This window comes from Alexandromys fortis, unplaced genomic scaffold, assembly GCF_014885135.2.
Source record: "Alexandromys fortis isolate MF-2015 unplaced genomic scaffold, M_Fortis_MF-2015_v1.1 scaffold_254, whole genome shotgun sequence".
NCBI classification, from domain to species: Eukaryota; Metazoa; Chordata; class Mammalia; order Rodentia; family Cricetidae; genus Alexandromys; species Alexandromys fortis.
The window spans coordinates 617,692-633,644 of NW_026068130.1; the positions used below are offsets into that span (position 1 = coordinate 617,692).

Sequence of the window (15,953 nt, forward strand, 5' to 3'; positions counted from 1 at the left end):
GTCACGTGTAAGTTTAACATCACTTCAAATCAAAGTTTTAGCTCCTTGACATTCAAAACCAAATAATCTACCTGTAATTAGAAACAACCCCTGACTATCTAGCATGAACTCATTCACCTTCTATGTCTGAGGCAAAGGATTCTGATTTCTAACTGTGCCCAGGGGGAGGGGTCTCTTTATAAGGAGACCTGAGGGTCAAGACGGGTTTTGATCTATCTGCTTTCCTGGAGTGGAAGTCTTTAAATTGGGCTGAAAACTGAAAGGGACTCTCTCCCCACCAGTCTGTGTAAAAGGGTTGCTGAAGAAGAGGCTCATGTCCAGGGGCGCCTCAGCCTCCGAGTCCCATGAGTCTGTGTCTGTGCTGCTCGAGTCTTCAGCGGTTGTGGGTGGGTAGCTGAGCTGCTCTAGCTGGTCTATAATGTCAGAGAACTGGAAGGCTGAGCTGGACTCGGAGCGCACTGAGTAGGCTGGGAAGTTGACCATGGAGCTGGCCTCAGACTGATTGGCTGAGCTGGATGTGTGCAGAGAGAGCCCACCATGCAGTGGTATGTTGTTGAGGGAGCTGTTATCAGACTGGTTGTTCCTAAGTGAGCTAGTTTCGGAAGGACTCAACAGGCTCTGCATCAGGCTAGCCTGTGCCTTCACCTCAAACAGCTCTGAGGTGTCTGAGGGATGGACATTGCCATTGAAGTCACTTCCTTCCCCAAATTCAAAATCATCTTCTACACTCATGTCCACTGCCTCAGTGGAGTATCTATCTGGGCTGGACTGGGCCGACGCTGGGTGCTGGAAGGAATCCAGACCACACAAGGCAGGGGACCCAGCGGACTGGACGGGTAACAGCGACTCCTGAAGGACTAAAGAACCGTACCGGAAAGAAAAGGCCTCGGAGCCTCCAGCAAAGAAGGAGATGTCTGCTGGGTCATCGTCGATGAACTCTTCAGACACCTGCAGCTGTGCGTTTGTCAATGTGAAAACAGGGGGCCCTCTGAGGCCACCCTGGGACTCCCCGCTGGGCAAGAAGGAGCCTGCAGAAAACTCATCCTCACTACTGTCCTTTCTGCCAAGAGCTTTCAGTCCCCTACTGGCCCTCCCTTTGTTTAGGTCTAAAGCACTGAGACTCTGTCCTCTGGGACAGGCAGAACCATGGCTGTTCACAACACCACAAAACCCGGCACCTGGACCAGGCTGGAGCACAGGGGGTCCAGGCAGATGGGCCGACTGCGTGCTGGGGCCTTCGGATGATGATGTTCTGCTGTTCCTCTCTGCTGCTGTGCTCTTGACGGAGGGAGCCTGGGGATCCAAAAGGGAGCTGCTGCTGTCCTTCACACTGAGCATACCAGAAGGGGACAGAGAGGAAGCAGGGAGTGCATAAAAGGAGGCATTTGCTGAAGACAGGGAGGCAGAAGCTCTCAGGCCATCGGTGAATGAGATGCTCTGGGGATCAAAATTAAGAGAAGAAAAGAAAAAAAAGGCACAAATAAAATTAAAAAAATGCTATTGCAAATTGTAAAGTCAATTGGGTCAACTTCCAACATCTATACATCCTTACAGTTTTCTTAAAAAGGGAAACGGAGCAGATCTGCCCCTTCACCAAGTGAGGATTTGCATTTTGTTTAGAGAAAGTCTCACCGTAGTCTTGGCTAGTCTCAGACTCGTGTCAATCTGTCTCCCAGGTACTGGGTATAGATGTGTGCCATGCCTGGCTTAGAAATGCACACTACTGCAAACTGACCTAAGGCCAGATGCTTATAAACTCCCTTTAATTCTGCCCCCCACTGTTGCGGCATGAAATGTCACAGTGAAGAAGAGAAGCATCACAGCAAACTAGGTGACAGGCAGACGAGGTTTTGTGGCAACCCTAGTTCTCCTACATTTATAGGCAGATACAATTGGGTGTTCACATCTCTGTTCAGCTAAAAGTGCCTTCCACTGTGCTGCTGACATCAGATGACAAGGACACAGTGACAGTCCTGGGCTCGAGTGTTAGAGATTCAGTATCACCTAGGAGGAGATACAAGTGTCAGCCCACTGGTGAGATGGGAGCTGAGAATCACTGACTAGGACGCCACCTGCCAGCATCAAGTGTAAGAGCCCTGGACATTCTGAAAATGCTACGGTGTCTCTAAGTATGAGTCAGGAGAGGTTTGCAGCAGGCTAGGGAAGGGAAGGAAGCACACCATGGTCCTCTCTACTCTAGGTGCCCTGGCCACAACCCACTCATGATGTGACATGCAAGGATGCCCCACTTCTCTACTTGTTAAGCATCACTCTTGTGTGTGCATTACTAAGATACAGTCATGCCTTGAAAAAACCCTTAGCTGGGCGGTGGTGGCACACACCTTTAATCCCAGCCCTCAGGAGGCAGAGGCAGATGAATCTCTGAGTTTGAGACCAGCCTGGTCTACAGAGAGAGTTCTAAGACAACCAGAGCTACACAAAGAAACCCTGTCACAGAACTGTATTTCCAGAGCAGTATGTCCATAAGCAATATCATTAGGTATCTACACACGGTAGCAAGAGAAGCAAGCAAGTGCTGTCCCAGGAGGCCCATAACCAGCCTTGTAGAAAAACACAGCTGGTCATAGTTTAAAAGGAATCTATTTCCAGTGGCTACCATAGTGCCTGCTTTTAGTTTAGTTTTGTGTTGTTTGCGGCAGTGTATTCTATGTAGCCTAGGCTGGCTTTGAACTCATAGCCTCCTGCTTCAGTGCTGAAATTATACATGTCATTCATCGTGCCTGCCATATTGCCTTTTATTAATCATTCAACCACATTTCTTTATTTTCTGTGGTTTTTAAAATAATCTAACGAAAGCTTAAATGTAATTTTTAGATATTTAACACCTAAAATTTAATTAAAAGATGGGGACTCTAAACATTAAGCTATAGGGTTCAAAAGAAGCTCTCGGAACCTGTGCTCAGAATAAATGATAGACTCTCAATAAAAATGGGCAACTATTGCTCAGAATGAACTACAAGCATGAAATCACAGTAGCACAAGGAAATAAATAATGGTACCCGAAAGCAGGACTGGTCATACAATCATGCGTGAGTGTGGGAGTTGATATAAAAGTGATAAAAGACTTGTTCTGAGGGAGACCCGGAACACAGATTAGTGGCATATGGCTCAGCATAGAGCCATGGAGCGGCTGATGTCTCATTGGTGACATCCCTGCCAAGTGTTCTTCCAGGAGGAACCTGCACATCTCTGTGTATCTCTGCTTTAATACGGCTGTAATCAGACCACACACACAGATGAAAAGCTGTTGAGTGTCAGCGGCAGGGATGTCTCTGTGCTCCATCTTCTTACAGAAGCCCACCACCCGGAGAGTCTACTGTATATTTAGGAAGTCACCCGCACAGCTGGCACTGGTTTAGGTTTCCTAGCAGACTGCTCAGGGCTATGATTCGCAGGGCAGAGCTCACGGCTGTCTCATCACCCGGGACTCACTCTGAAGTCAGAGTGTGCATTAAGTCACGTGAGCCTTCTTACAACACTGAAGATGACTGTCTAGAAGAGCATACCCTCGCAGTTAATACTGCTATGGTTTCAACCAAAGACTGACCTGTTTAGGCAGATCGACAGTCAGAGCATGAACGGACGTCCGAGTCTTACTGTGCCATCTGCAAAACAGAGACTATGCTGTGAGGCTCACACCCCCATCTCCTCATTATCCTTCTCACCGTGTGTTTCTAGATCGCATGTCTGTATTGTATCCGTGAAGAAAGCTCACATAAGAACATGACCAAGACAGGGTGGCAAGCTAGAAACTGGCAGAATAAAAGGAGTAAGTAAAACTAAAAAAGAAACTCAAAGGGGACAAAATTATATATGCATACTTATGAAAACTTTCCACAGGAGTTTTGAGGTTGCTTACCATACTATCAAGGTTAGTGTTAGCTGCCAACATGACAGGATCTGGGATCACTTAGGGGGACAAGCCTCTGAGGTCAGTTAGCTCTGGGGTATGCCTTGAGAATTATGCTGATAATGTTAACTTCCCACTGTGAACGGCCTTCCTCGCTGGGAGAGGAGTGAACTGAGCAAAGCCATCCCGCATCCTCCTCCTGGCTGTGGCAGCACTGGCACCAAGTGCTTTGAGCCTGCTGCTTCCATCTCTCCACTATGACCGACTGCCACCTGGAACTGAGAACCAGAACAAGCCCCTCCTCCCTCCCTTACTCCTGTCCAGTGTTTATCACAGTGACAGGAGAAGGAACTAAGACACCACGGGGAAAAGTCATAAACAAAATGAGCTATGCAGTTTACAAACTATACTTCATACTAAGTATGAATGCAATTATCTCCATGAAGACATTACAAACCTTATTAAATTCTTTAAAAAGAATAAAAAGCAAAAACAAAATCAAAAAACCTGCATTTAAATACATGTTTATACCTTTAAAATGCCATTTATCCAAGTAAATATTTAAAATAACTGAACATGGTGGCACTTGCCTCTAATCCTAGCACTCAGGAAAACATAATCAGTAGTATTTCTGTGAGTTCCAGGCCAGCCCAGGCTACACAGCGAGACCCTATTTCTTAAAGGAGAGAAAGGGCTAGAGAGAAGGCTCAGTGGTTAAGAGCACTGGCTACTTTTCCAGAGGACATGAGTTCAAGTCCAACCATCCACCTGGCATCTTGCAACCATCTACAATTCTAGCCCCAGGGGGTCTGGCACCCTCTTCTGGCCTCTGAAAGCCTGGAGGCATGTGATGCACAGACATGACAGCAAGCAAAACACCCACACACATAAAATATTTTAAAATAGCAAATTTAAAGACATAGACTTTATATGATAAACACCACAGTTTACCTTTCATATGGAATTCTCTTCATCCCACCGTCTTTGACATAATCTACTAGTTGTTTCTGAGTTCTTCCACTACAAATAAAGGCTCAGTTAAAAACAAAACAGTAATTCACAGTATGACCTTTACAGTTAAGAGCAGAAGTAAGACTGTCCATCCTCTCCCAGACACATGTATAAATAACTCAAAATTACACTCTATAATAAGCATAGACAATTTTCTAGGCAGTTTTTAAGCCTATTCTCTCATACTTTTTGTTTTGTTTTGTTTTGCAACAGGGTTTCTCTGTGTAGCTTTGGAGCCTGTCCTGGAACTCACTCTGTAGCCCAGGTTGGCCTTGACCTCACAGAGATCCACCTGCCTCTGCCTCCAGAGTGCTGGGATTAAAGGCGTGTGCCACTACCACGTGGCTCCTATTTTCTCATACTTTTAATATTTGATTTTTCTCTATGTATTGTCCTTCACAAAACTACTCCTAGATGCAATTATCTGCCCAGCCTATGACACCTCCCTCTCCCCAACAGTCAGCTATACCTACAGCTGAGGTTAGCCCTACCTGTATCTGAAGGAGGAGCCCCGGCTGAAGAAGACAGCTTTTGCCTTTGGTTTAGGCTGGTCAGAAAGCCTAAAAAAGGTATGGTACTCCACACATATCTTCCAGAAGTTCTTACATTCATCTCTGCTACCCAACAAGAATTCTAATGTGTCCTGGTAGGGTCCCTAAAAATAACATACAAAGGTTCAAGAAGCAAACACAACAATAAAGTTCTGGAGAACAGAAAGCAGATCCTATCACAGGTAGTTTCAAAATTTAAAATTAGAGCCAGGCATGGTGGCACATGCCTTTGATAACTACAAGTCACAGTTTTAAGGCTCACATATATCAACATGAAGAAACCATTGCTGTCTGACTCTTTGATTTCTTTAGGTACCTAGAAATGAAATTCTGAGCTCTTAGACCGCATACATCTTTAATCTTATGATATATTTACCAAATCACTTTATACAACTGTTAATATTTCGATCCTTCTACTTAGTCTTAGAAACTAGGTGGCTGGGTGGTGGTGGTGCACACCTTTAGTCCCAGCACTTGGGAGGCAGAGTTAGGCAGATCTCTGTGAGTTTAAGGTCAGCCTAGTCTCAAAGCAAGTTCCAGAACAGTCAGAGCTGTTTACACAGAGAAACTCTATCTTGAACCTCCCTCAAAATAAGAAAGAAAAAGAAAAAGAAAAAAAATCTATGTGTTTAGGAATTTAAATGCAACTTTCTCAAGAAAACCAAACAAACAAAACCCAAAAAACCCTAGGTGTTTAGGTATTTAAATGTAACTTTAAAACATGCCATTCCAATAGTTACTTTTGTAAACTGAGCAGTGTAGCAAGCTTTCTTTTGGGTTACCAACTAGCTCCCAAATCACGGCACAGAGATTTATTATTAGTTATGACTGTACAGCCTTATCTTATGATTGTCCCACTAGCTCTTATAACTTAAATTAGCCTGTTTCTCTCATCTACGTTTTGCCTTGGGGCTTTTTTACCTTCTTTCATTCCGTATGTCCTACTCTGTGTCTGGCTGGTGGCTGCCTGACTAGCCTTGGGCATCTCTTTCTCCTTCATTCTCTTTCTTGTTCTCTGCTTTCCTCTTATTTATTCTCTCTGCCTGCCTGCCCTGTCTATCCCTCTATTGCCTAGCTACTGGCTGATCAGCTTTTTATTAGACTAATCAGGTGCCTCTGGCAGGCAAAGTGAAACAGCAACACATCTTTACATGATTATACAAATGCAGCATAAACAAAAGCAACACACCTGTACATAATTAGACAAATGCGGCAGGAACAACCTTTTAACTTTAACTTTTACAGTTAAAGCAATATTCCACAACACAGCAGTATTTCTATTCTACCTTTCCAGAATAACTCTAAACACATTTTACTCAGAGAAAAGGGAAACCTTTGGTTTGCATCTTTTTATCCATGGAGAGCAGAGTACTATTTAAATAATAAACAGCGGAACCCCTTTCTTTTGACTGGGTCTGTGGCATGGGGATATAACCAAAGCACTTAGGAGTCTGGGGCACACTGTCTCATAAAACCCCAAACCAAACCAAATAACAAGAAAACAACCAAACTGCCAAACAAACACAAAGACACATGCAGACACACAGACACATGCTCCAAGTCTCCACTGAAACCAGTGCTGGCCCATACTGCACATGAACATGGACAAAAGCCCCATGTGTTTCTCAGAGGTTTAGACAGAGACACCCTTCTGACTGGTTCAAGGGCCCAGATGCTGCTGGGACAGGAAACACCCTGAACCCCATCCAGGTTGCATCTCAAGCTTCAGCCATGCAACCTACTGTTTTCTAACTTCCTTTGGACAAAGAAGATACATTTGAAAACTTAACTACTTGAAGTATTGAATTTTACCAATGATCACATAACACAGTTCCCTTTTCTATTTCTAATCATTCGATGAATTGTGGTTATTAGCTTGCCAGCTGTTATTGATTGAAATCTCTGGGGGGGAAAGGGGGGAGGGTGTTTCTAGACTAGATCTTGCTATATAAACCAGGCTGGTCTCAAACTTTATAATTCTCCTTTCCCATCTCCTGAGTGTTGGGATTAAAAGGAGTTCCTTTGTTTTTGTTTTCTTTTTTTTTTTTTTCAAGACAAGGTTTCTCTGTAGCTTTGGTGCCTGTCCTGGAACTAACTCTTGTAGACCAGGCTGGCCTCGAACTCACAGAGATCCACCTGCCTCTGCCTCCTGAGTGCTGGGATTAAAGACATGTGCCACCACCACCTGGATTAAAAGGAGTTCTTATTATTTCTTGATAATCAAGGATTATTCAACCAGATCAAGTAAGGGGTCAAGTTTTGGGGATTATTTATTTAATGTGTCTGTGTTATGTACCTGCTTGTATGCCTGTGGACCATGTGTGTGGATCATGTGTGGACATGCCTGTGGAGGTCAGAAAAATGGTTGGACCCCCTCAATCTGGAACTACAGACAGTATTGAGGCCCGATGTGGTTGCTGGGAACTGTGCCTGGTCCTCTGCAAGTGCAGTGAGTGCTCTTAACTGCTGATCCATCTCTCTGGCCCCCAAGATCATTAAAAGCACCTGGGAAGACAGGGGAGGCCCCTTAGCTCTGTCTAGCAGAAGTCCTCACTGTACATTGCTGATAGGCTCAAATTACTCTCAACATGTCTTCCTAGGCCAAAAATAAACTGGAAACCTTCAAGGTAGGAACTGATAAGTTCCTCAGAGGGGCAATGTGGGCATGCTCGGCACTCATCCCCATTTTGACTCTAATCCCAAGTCCCAACTTTAAATTATTAAATACCTGATCCTGAACTGATTTATAAAGTAGGGTTTTTAGAGACAGGGTTTCTAGCCCAGGCTGGGCTCCAATTCCTTAAGTAGCCAGGGATGACCCTGAACTTCTGATCTTCCTGTCTCTGACATTACACATGTGTTTCCTCAATTTTATTTCTTTTTTTTTTAAATATTTATTTATTATGTATACAATATTCTGTCTGTGTGTATGCCTGCAGGCCAGAAGAGGGTATTACAGATGGTCATGAGCCACCATGTGGTTGCTGGGAATTGAACTCAGGACCTTTGGAAGAGCAGGCAATGCTCTTAACCTCTGAGCCATCTCTCCAGCCCCTCAATTTTATTTCAAATGCTTAAAAAAACTTTTAATAATCTGTAGGATTAAATTGCCTAATAATATTAAAAGTTCTAAGATAATACTCACATGGACCTCTGGGTGGAGTTTGATGAGAAACCTTTTCCTCTTGAAGCTTAGCTTCCGGACCTTGGACCAGTTGAAAGTGTTGATTTTGGTGGTTCCCTGAAACATCAGAGACAGACACACATGTAACTTGTACTGTAGGCACACACACCTTTTCCACAGAGAGCAGGCTCTGCTGGAGCCACATCCTTGATAGGCAGCAGAGCGGACCAAGCACACATCCTCATTTCTCCTAGAGCAGCTCTGAGTCAAAATGCCAACACCAAATCTATTATCTGTTTTGTACTGGGGATTTCAGTCTCTTAGATACAGCTTCATTACAAATTTTAAAAAACAACGGTAACACCACACATTTTGAAGTAGTCCTAACAAAAGGAAGTGTCTGGAAGAGGCAGTGGTGTTGACCAGGCTGGTAGGGTTTCTTTCTAGGGAAAGGCAGGAAGATGATCCTAGACTGCACTGTAGTTAAAGAAAACTTCTGGTTTCCACATCTGTTGATGGACAGATACAAAAACAAATATAGGCATGTGCCCAGTGCACACATATGTAGCTTTCAGAGGGCTTAGAAATGACTCCCTAAAAAGCAATGGGCAGACCTGCTGCCCAGATTTTGGTTTCTTTAATTTTTTTTTTAAACTAGGGTCATCAGGTTTGGTAGTAGGGGCCTTTATTAGCCGAGTCATTTTTCAAACCTAATCCTATTTCTAAATTTGTAACTGTTGTTCTACCTTTGTTTTTCTCTACCATTCTGATTTGTTTTTAGGGACTGATGTTTACTCTGTGACAGTAACAAACGGACAAGGCTCAGAGCCTGAAGCAGCAGTGAGTTCACAGCAAAACCTCCCTCTCCCTCTTGACTGAAGGCCTGTCACTGCAGCCACCCTCTGGAGGACAGTAAAAACACCAGTTTAATTTGTACGGAACAGTGTGTGTGCGTATGCACAGGTGCATACATGTCATGGAACATGTGTTGAGGTCAGAGGACAAGTTGTAGAAGTCAGTTCTTTTCTTCCATGTGGGTTCTTGGTGTAAGAGGTCCTTCTGTGTTTATGTGTTGCTTTCATTGGTTGATGAATAAAGAAACTGCCTTGGTCTTTTGAAAGGGGAGAACTTAGGTGGGGGGTGGAACAGAACTGAATGCTAGGAGGAAGACGGGCAGAGTTACAGAAGCCATAGATCCTCCGCCTGAGACAAACGCCGGTTAGAATCTCCGGTAAGCCACTGCCACATGGTGATACACAGATTAATGGAGATGGGTTAAACTAATATGTAAGAGTTAGCCAATAAGAAGTTAGAGCTAATGGCCAAGCAGTGTTTTAATTAATACAGTTTCTGTGTGGTTATTTTGGCTGTAAGTTAGCCGGGCAGCCAGGACAAACAAGCAACAATTGGTGCTCCAATAAAACCTGAGAGAGCTTGAAAAAGAAATTCGAGAGAGAGAGAGAGAGAGAGAGAGAGAGAGAGAGAGAGAGAGAATTAGAGAGAGTTTAACACTGCTTGCAATTTGCTGGTGGCATGCTGCAGCTACTTTGAGGTTTTCCTGACTCAGCAGCAGTAACAGGAAAAAAAGCCGCACCAATTTAAAATGCAGCTTCCTGGGATGTGCTGCCAGCTATGAAGCATTTTGATTCCATTTGTGGGCCCAGGTGTTTGTGTGTCCACCAGTGTTGGTAGGAAAGTCGCTGAGACCATGCCCATGGCTCAGCACTCCCCGTTTGGGCAGGCAGCTGGATCAGGTCTACTAGAGTGCACAAGCAGGAGAGCATGGTAGATTCCCACTGCCATGCACAGAGATATTTCCAGGCTGCACAGTGCTCTGCATGGCAGATTTGGCTGTTACTCAGATAAAAAGAGTTTACCTGCTGCACACTCATTCTCGAGGTTGGACTGCTGAGTGCGGCTCCTGCCTGGTGGCCCCAGAGCTAACACTGGTGGTGCTTCCACCATTTTAAAATTGGAGATAGGCAGAGCCAGCATCCAGAGCAGCTGCAACCAAGCTGCTTAGCATTTTAAAAACTCTACAAGACAGTAAAGAATTACAGATAATGCAATAAGGACAGATTGAGACATAAAAAAGAACTTTATATGGGTCACAGTGTTAGATAAATGTTCACAGGGTTGGGAGAGAGAAGAAAAAGAGTATAGAAAGTCATAAAATAAAGTTAATACTTAAAAAAGGGTAAAGTCTTTAAAGAGACAGAGTACAGATAGTCATAGATTAAAAGGAGTAAAAAATAAGCCATGTAAAATGGAAAATTTACAGAGTCTGGATTATGTGTATTATTGTATTTTCTTTGAATTCTTTGACTGCGAAGGAGCTAAGTACAGAGAAACGTTTCATTGTACAGGCTGCTAAGCTAAACCAGCATATATGTTCTAAAGATATTGTTACTTCCAAATTTGAGTCTAAGGATAAACTGCTTTGGAAAAGAGGTTCTTCTTTTGTTTTCACAGAAGATGAGAACCTGTGGATTGCCTCCAGGCAAATAAGGTTTCATGGACCAAGGCCTCCTGAAAGATTGCCATAAACATCCTCAGAAAATTACTTTGTCCAACTTCTGACGGAAATGACCTAGCACACAAGATACATCATGAAAGACCTGATTAACAGTGTCCCCCCCCCCCAGTCAGCAGGATGGACAGAACTGCACCCATAGTCCAAATATTGTCTATGTTTATTTACATTTAAAGGGAGATATGATATAGGTATGAATAATTTGCATTGGTATGGATCTTGGTTTATTGATACAAATTTAAGGTCAATTTTGTTATATGTATATTTCTGCTCTTGATTAAGGTATTGTGATCGTATAGTTCATTTAAAAATGTAACGTATAATTAAGAAATATAGGTTAATAGAGAATCTATAATAGTCAAGTTTGTAGTTATGTTAGATTTTCTAGATGTATAGAGATATACTTAAGTTAGATAGGTATTCTTCAAATCTTTATGGCATTTAAAATGTTTTTAATAACTTAGGACTTTTCATGACAATGAGACACATCTGCTCCTAGCAGCACCAAGCTATTTCAAGAGGAAGATGTGCACTGATGACACTTCTTATGGAGTTGGTTAGCCATTTGGGCAAGAAATTGCTCTTGCCTGGGCTGTTTCATGGTATGCTGTAAAAACTGGACATGTAGAACCTACAGAGAAATGACTGCTGAACTTGACTAAAGGTGAGATGATCCTTTGGGGTTCCTGCTTCATGAAAGAGTCTGTGAGACATTCTGCAGGACACAGAAGAAAATGACTGAACTGTCTTTGAAATTTCCTGCTTTGTAGGAAAGTCTGCTGGATACTATGTGCCTGTAGGCTGAAGACGGATGCTCCAATGATAGAGAAGAACTTGGGTTGACTGTCCAGGCAGCAAGATGTTTCTGTCGATTCTAGAGTTTTGGAAGTTGCTTACAATGCACTTCCAGTTTACTTAGGTAATATATCCTGGAGTCTTTGATGGAGTTGGAGAATAGATGGTTATCATTATAGCTTTCCTCAGTTATGAAAAGATAAAATATGTATAAATATTGTAACTGTAGCTTTTACTTGATACCTGTTTTGTTATATGTAATTTTAATATTTTTTGTTTAAACAGAAAAGGGGAAATGGTATAGGAGGTCCTTCTGTTTATATGTTGCTTTCATTTGTTGATGATAAAGAAACTGCCTTGGCCTTTTGATAGGGCAGAACAGGTTCTGAGGATCAAACTCACGTCATTAGGTTTGGCAGCAAGCAAACTCACCCAAGGAGCCAGTATGCTGCCATTTTTTTTTTTTTTTTTTTGAGGCTCGTTTTGCTGCCCAGGCCGGCCTTGAACTTGTGATCCCAGCTCAGCTCCCTGACAGCTGGGATTGCAGTATTAAGGTATCAGTGGTAAATGCACTGTGGCTATGTAAAAGAGCACCTTGTCCATAAGAAATGCATATAAAGGTCTGAAGGGTCAGGATGTATATACACTTATTCTCACAAGACACTGTGTGGCAGAAGCCGGGACCGAGCGCTCCACAGTGTTGAGAAAGGATAGACCCAGGGGTTCTCTGTGCCGCCCTAGTACTCAGCTTTCCAGAGAGGCTTCCACACCAGTGGTCTGTTGCAGATACCACCATCAGCACCTTTGGTGCTAGACAATCAGGCTTTTCAAAGAAGCCTCCAATTTCCTGTCAATCTGGCCAGTGTTCCTGGGAGCTGACACACGGAGGGACCGTGTTACCTTCTAACTGCAGGTTTCTTGTGAGTCTACATTTTCAGGGAGGTACCTTGATTCTAACCACGGAGGGGGACTCTTCCAGTAGCACAGGGAATGTACACCGTGTCTGCTAGCGGGCTGCGACAGCTTGTCATACAAGCAAATCAGGCCTTCCTTCTGTTTTCAGGCTCACTGTGTCTAACTCTGAGCTTCTTTGTCATCAAAACCTCTTGTAGCCAGCAAAGTTCTTACCCCCGGAATGTCCACAGCTCCCCCAACCCCAGAAAAGATCCTGATTCCTAGTTTAGGATCCTAAGGATCACTCTGGTTCAACATCAGAATGAATAACAGAGCACATATTTTGGGCAGTGGTCAGCCCTGGTGGTAGTGGGGATGGTGAGTTCCAGGGCAGTGATCAGGGTTTTATGTGAGAGAAGGACAAGAAAGCGGTGTTGGCCAGGTTGGCAGGCAGGGTCAGATGATGTGCTAAGTTTCTCTTCCACACATAGCACTCACTCTCATCACAACAAAAATCCACCAACAAATACACAACAACAAACCATGCCCACTCATTGTGCACCAGGACTCAGGCCTGCTCTGCCCCTCCCTGTCCTTCCACCTACCTGGAACACGAGGACGCCCATGTGAGAAACTGCCAGGTTAATCTTGGTCCCTTCTCTATCAGAAGCCATGTGAAACCTGATGCCATACATTTCCAATTTTCTTGCAATTTCTAGCACCTGAAAATCTGATTCAGCAGGCGTTTGGCCCCTATAACAAAGAACATTTTAACATATCAAAGACTTGTCTTCTAAAGGAGTCAAAGCATATAAGAACTGGGTCAGAAAAACAATGAGATAAAGCCAGGCAACAAGTCAGTGTGGAAGGTTTTGTTTTCAGAGGGAATATGGCTCACTTCTATGTATTTACCCACTACAAACTAATACACCATATAGAGAAACCAAGGAAATAGGCTCCTTCTATGTTAGTCTTCTATCTTCCTATTCTCATCTACTTGTAAAAGACTGTTGCATTCAAATTCACTAAGTGACCAGATTTACCACTTACCTGAAGTTATGTGCAAACAACATATCTAGCCACCAAAAAGTGAGCTGAAGGAAATGGCCTAAATGATACTGTCACAAAACAACTGAATTTATGGAGTGGTGGTGGCACATGCCTTTAATCCCAGCACTTGGAAGGTAAGGCAGGCATATCTCTGTGAGTCCAAGGCCAGCCTGGGTTACAGAGAGAGCTCCAGGACATCTAGGGCTGCACAGAGAAACCCTACCTTGGGAAAACGGTAACAACAAAAGTAATTGGATCTACCCGCATACAGGTAGTTCACAGACCAGGTTACAACACTAGAACACAGAAGTGAATCTGGCCAGCATCCTAGTAAGCAGCCTTCAGGAAAGTGATGCTCACATGAACTCACAGCTGGGTAACTACACTACCCCCCTCCCCGACCAACTTACGTGTGCCTCTGATGGAAGTCTAGTATCTTTTCCAGGGATTGTTCCTGATTGGGTAAGTACTCATTGGCTTTGAGGTGTTCTCGATCCAAGGCTTCATCATAATCTCCTATCTCCGCTGAGATGAGACAATGAAAGTCAGCCACTTAAGATTTTGGAATAAATGATAAGCACTGAGCATGCAAATGCTTTATATTTTATCTTTCTAAATATTATGCTGTTCATAGGTAAACACAGAAAAGATATAGTGATTTTTCCCCTGAAGACCAAAATTTCTGATTAGAGTTTATAGTGAATCCTGAGTATAAAGACCATTTTTTATTTTACTTTAAAAAGATTTTTAAAAGTTTATGTGTATGAGTGTTTTGCCTGCATATGAATATAGCATGTATATGTATCATGTGCATATACCATGTGCATACAGAGCTTGAGGAGGCCAGAAGAAAGCATGTACTCCTGGAACTAAAGTTGTAGATGGTTATGAGACACCGTGTGGGTGCCGAGAACAGAACCCGAGACCTCTGCATGAGCAGCAAGTGCTCTTAACCTTTGAGTCATCTCTCTAGCCCTTGCTTACTTTTTTTTTTTTTTTTTTGAGACAGGGTTTCTCTGTGTAGCCCTGGCCGTCCTAGAACTTACTCTGTAGACCAGGCTGCCCTCAAACTCAGAGATTTGCCTGCCTTTGCTATTCAAGTGCTGGAATTAAAGGCATGCGTCACCACTGCCTGGCTTCTGTTTTTAAAAATCAGCTTATACATGTTATTGTCTCATGAATACTATAACCACAATAATCCTTTTCCTTTAGAAAAATGCATGCTAAATCATTTTTCCCTTCAGGAGTTTTCAAATTTTCAAAAATATTCTAAATTTATGAATTTTAAAAAGTATTTATTTTTATTGTACATGTTTTGCCTGTACATAGTAAGTGCACCATGACATGGCCTCACCTTTAGTCGAAACAATGTGGGTCCTTCTCTTTCTATTCCTATGGCTTCCTAAATCCTGAAAAACACACAGCCGTGTCTTTGAATCTCTTGCTACACTTCTCACACTTTATTTCTGAAGTAAGTTTAGTTTTATATCCTTCTCTATCACCTTTTGTTTCATGGAAGACATTAAAAGAAAGTGTTCTCTTCCCTTTAGTGTTAATGTTTAAAGACAGCGAGGACTGTAACTCACCCTCGGGAGGCCCCTTTCTGGGTGCACTGAGAAGCTGATTTATGCAGGATTCAGAATATGTACTGCTGTTGAATTAGGTAAAGGTAGATGGGGCATGGAGACAGAGGTCGGTCTGGGGGTGCACAAATTAAGGCTGGTCCAGTTGTTTAAAAATATAAATAACAACAACAACAAAACATCCAAGAGCTGGTTCTGTGGTTTAGTGGCTGAGTGTTTGCCTAGCATGTGGAAAGCTCAGTGTTCTTTTTCAGCATGGGAAGGGGAAAGAGGAAGCATGAAGACATAAATGGAAGACAACGCTAAAGAATGAATGTAACTACAATTCTAGCTTTGAGTATATATGCAGAGCTATTTGCCTCAAGGAGTGGCACATTAAAGAAGTTAGCTTTCATCTTATCAAGAATATTTCTAAATAGAAATGTACATTTTAAAAAAAAAAAACAAAAACCAGGCTTGTCAGTTACACATGAGCACCAGCCAACTAAGGGCAGCTCTGGTGGTGCCTGCCCACGCGTCTTCCCACAGTGGAGATACTAAC

At 43.1% G+C, this 15,953-nt stretch overlaps 1 protein-coding gene across 2 annotated transcripts in view; it reads right to left on the reverse strand.

The window, feature by feature from the left end:
• The window catches only part of Farp2 (FERM, ARH/RhoGEF and pleckstrin domain protein 2), a 110,120-nt gene that overhangs the window by 35,603 nt on the left and 58,564 nt on the right, over positions 1–15,953 (reverse strand). For both annotated transcript variants that reach the window (XM_050125941.1, XM_050125942.1), the window contains 7 exons: positions 14,240–14,354; positions 13,385–13,532; positions 8,579–8,674; positions 5,374–5,537; positions 4,823–4,891; positions 3,569–3,626; positions 1,179–1,437 (listed from right to left, as the gene is read on the reverse strand). In XM_050125941.1, the coding sequence (XP_049981898.1) occupies positions 1,179–1,437; positions 3,569–3,626; positions 4,823–4,891; positions 5,374–5,537; positions 8,579–8,674; positions 13,385–13,532; positions 14,240–14,354 (909 nt within the window). The remainder of the gene's footprint in view (positions 1–1,178; positions 1,438–3,568; positions 3,627–4,822; positions 4,892–5,373; positions 5,538–8,578; positions 8,675–13,384; positions 13,533–14,239; positions 14,355–15,953) is intronic.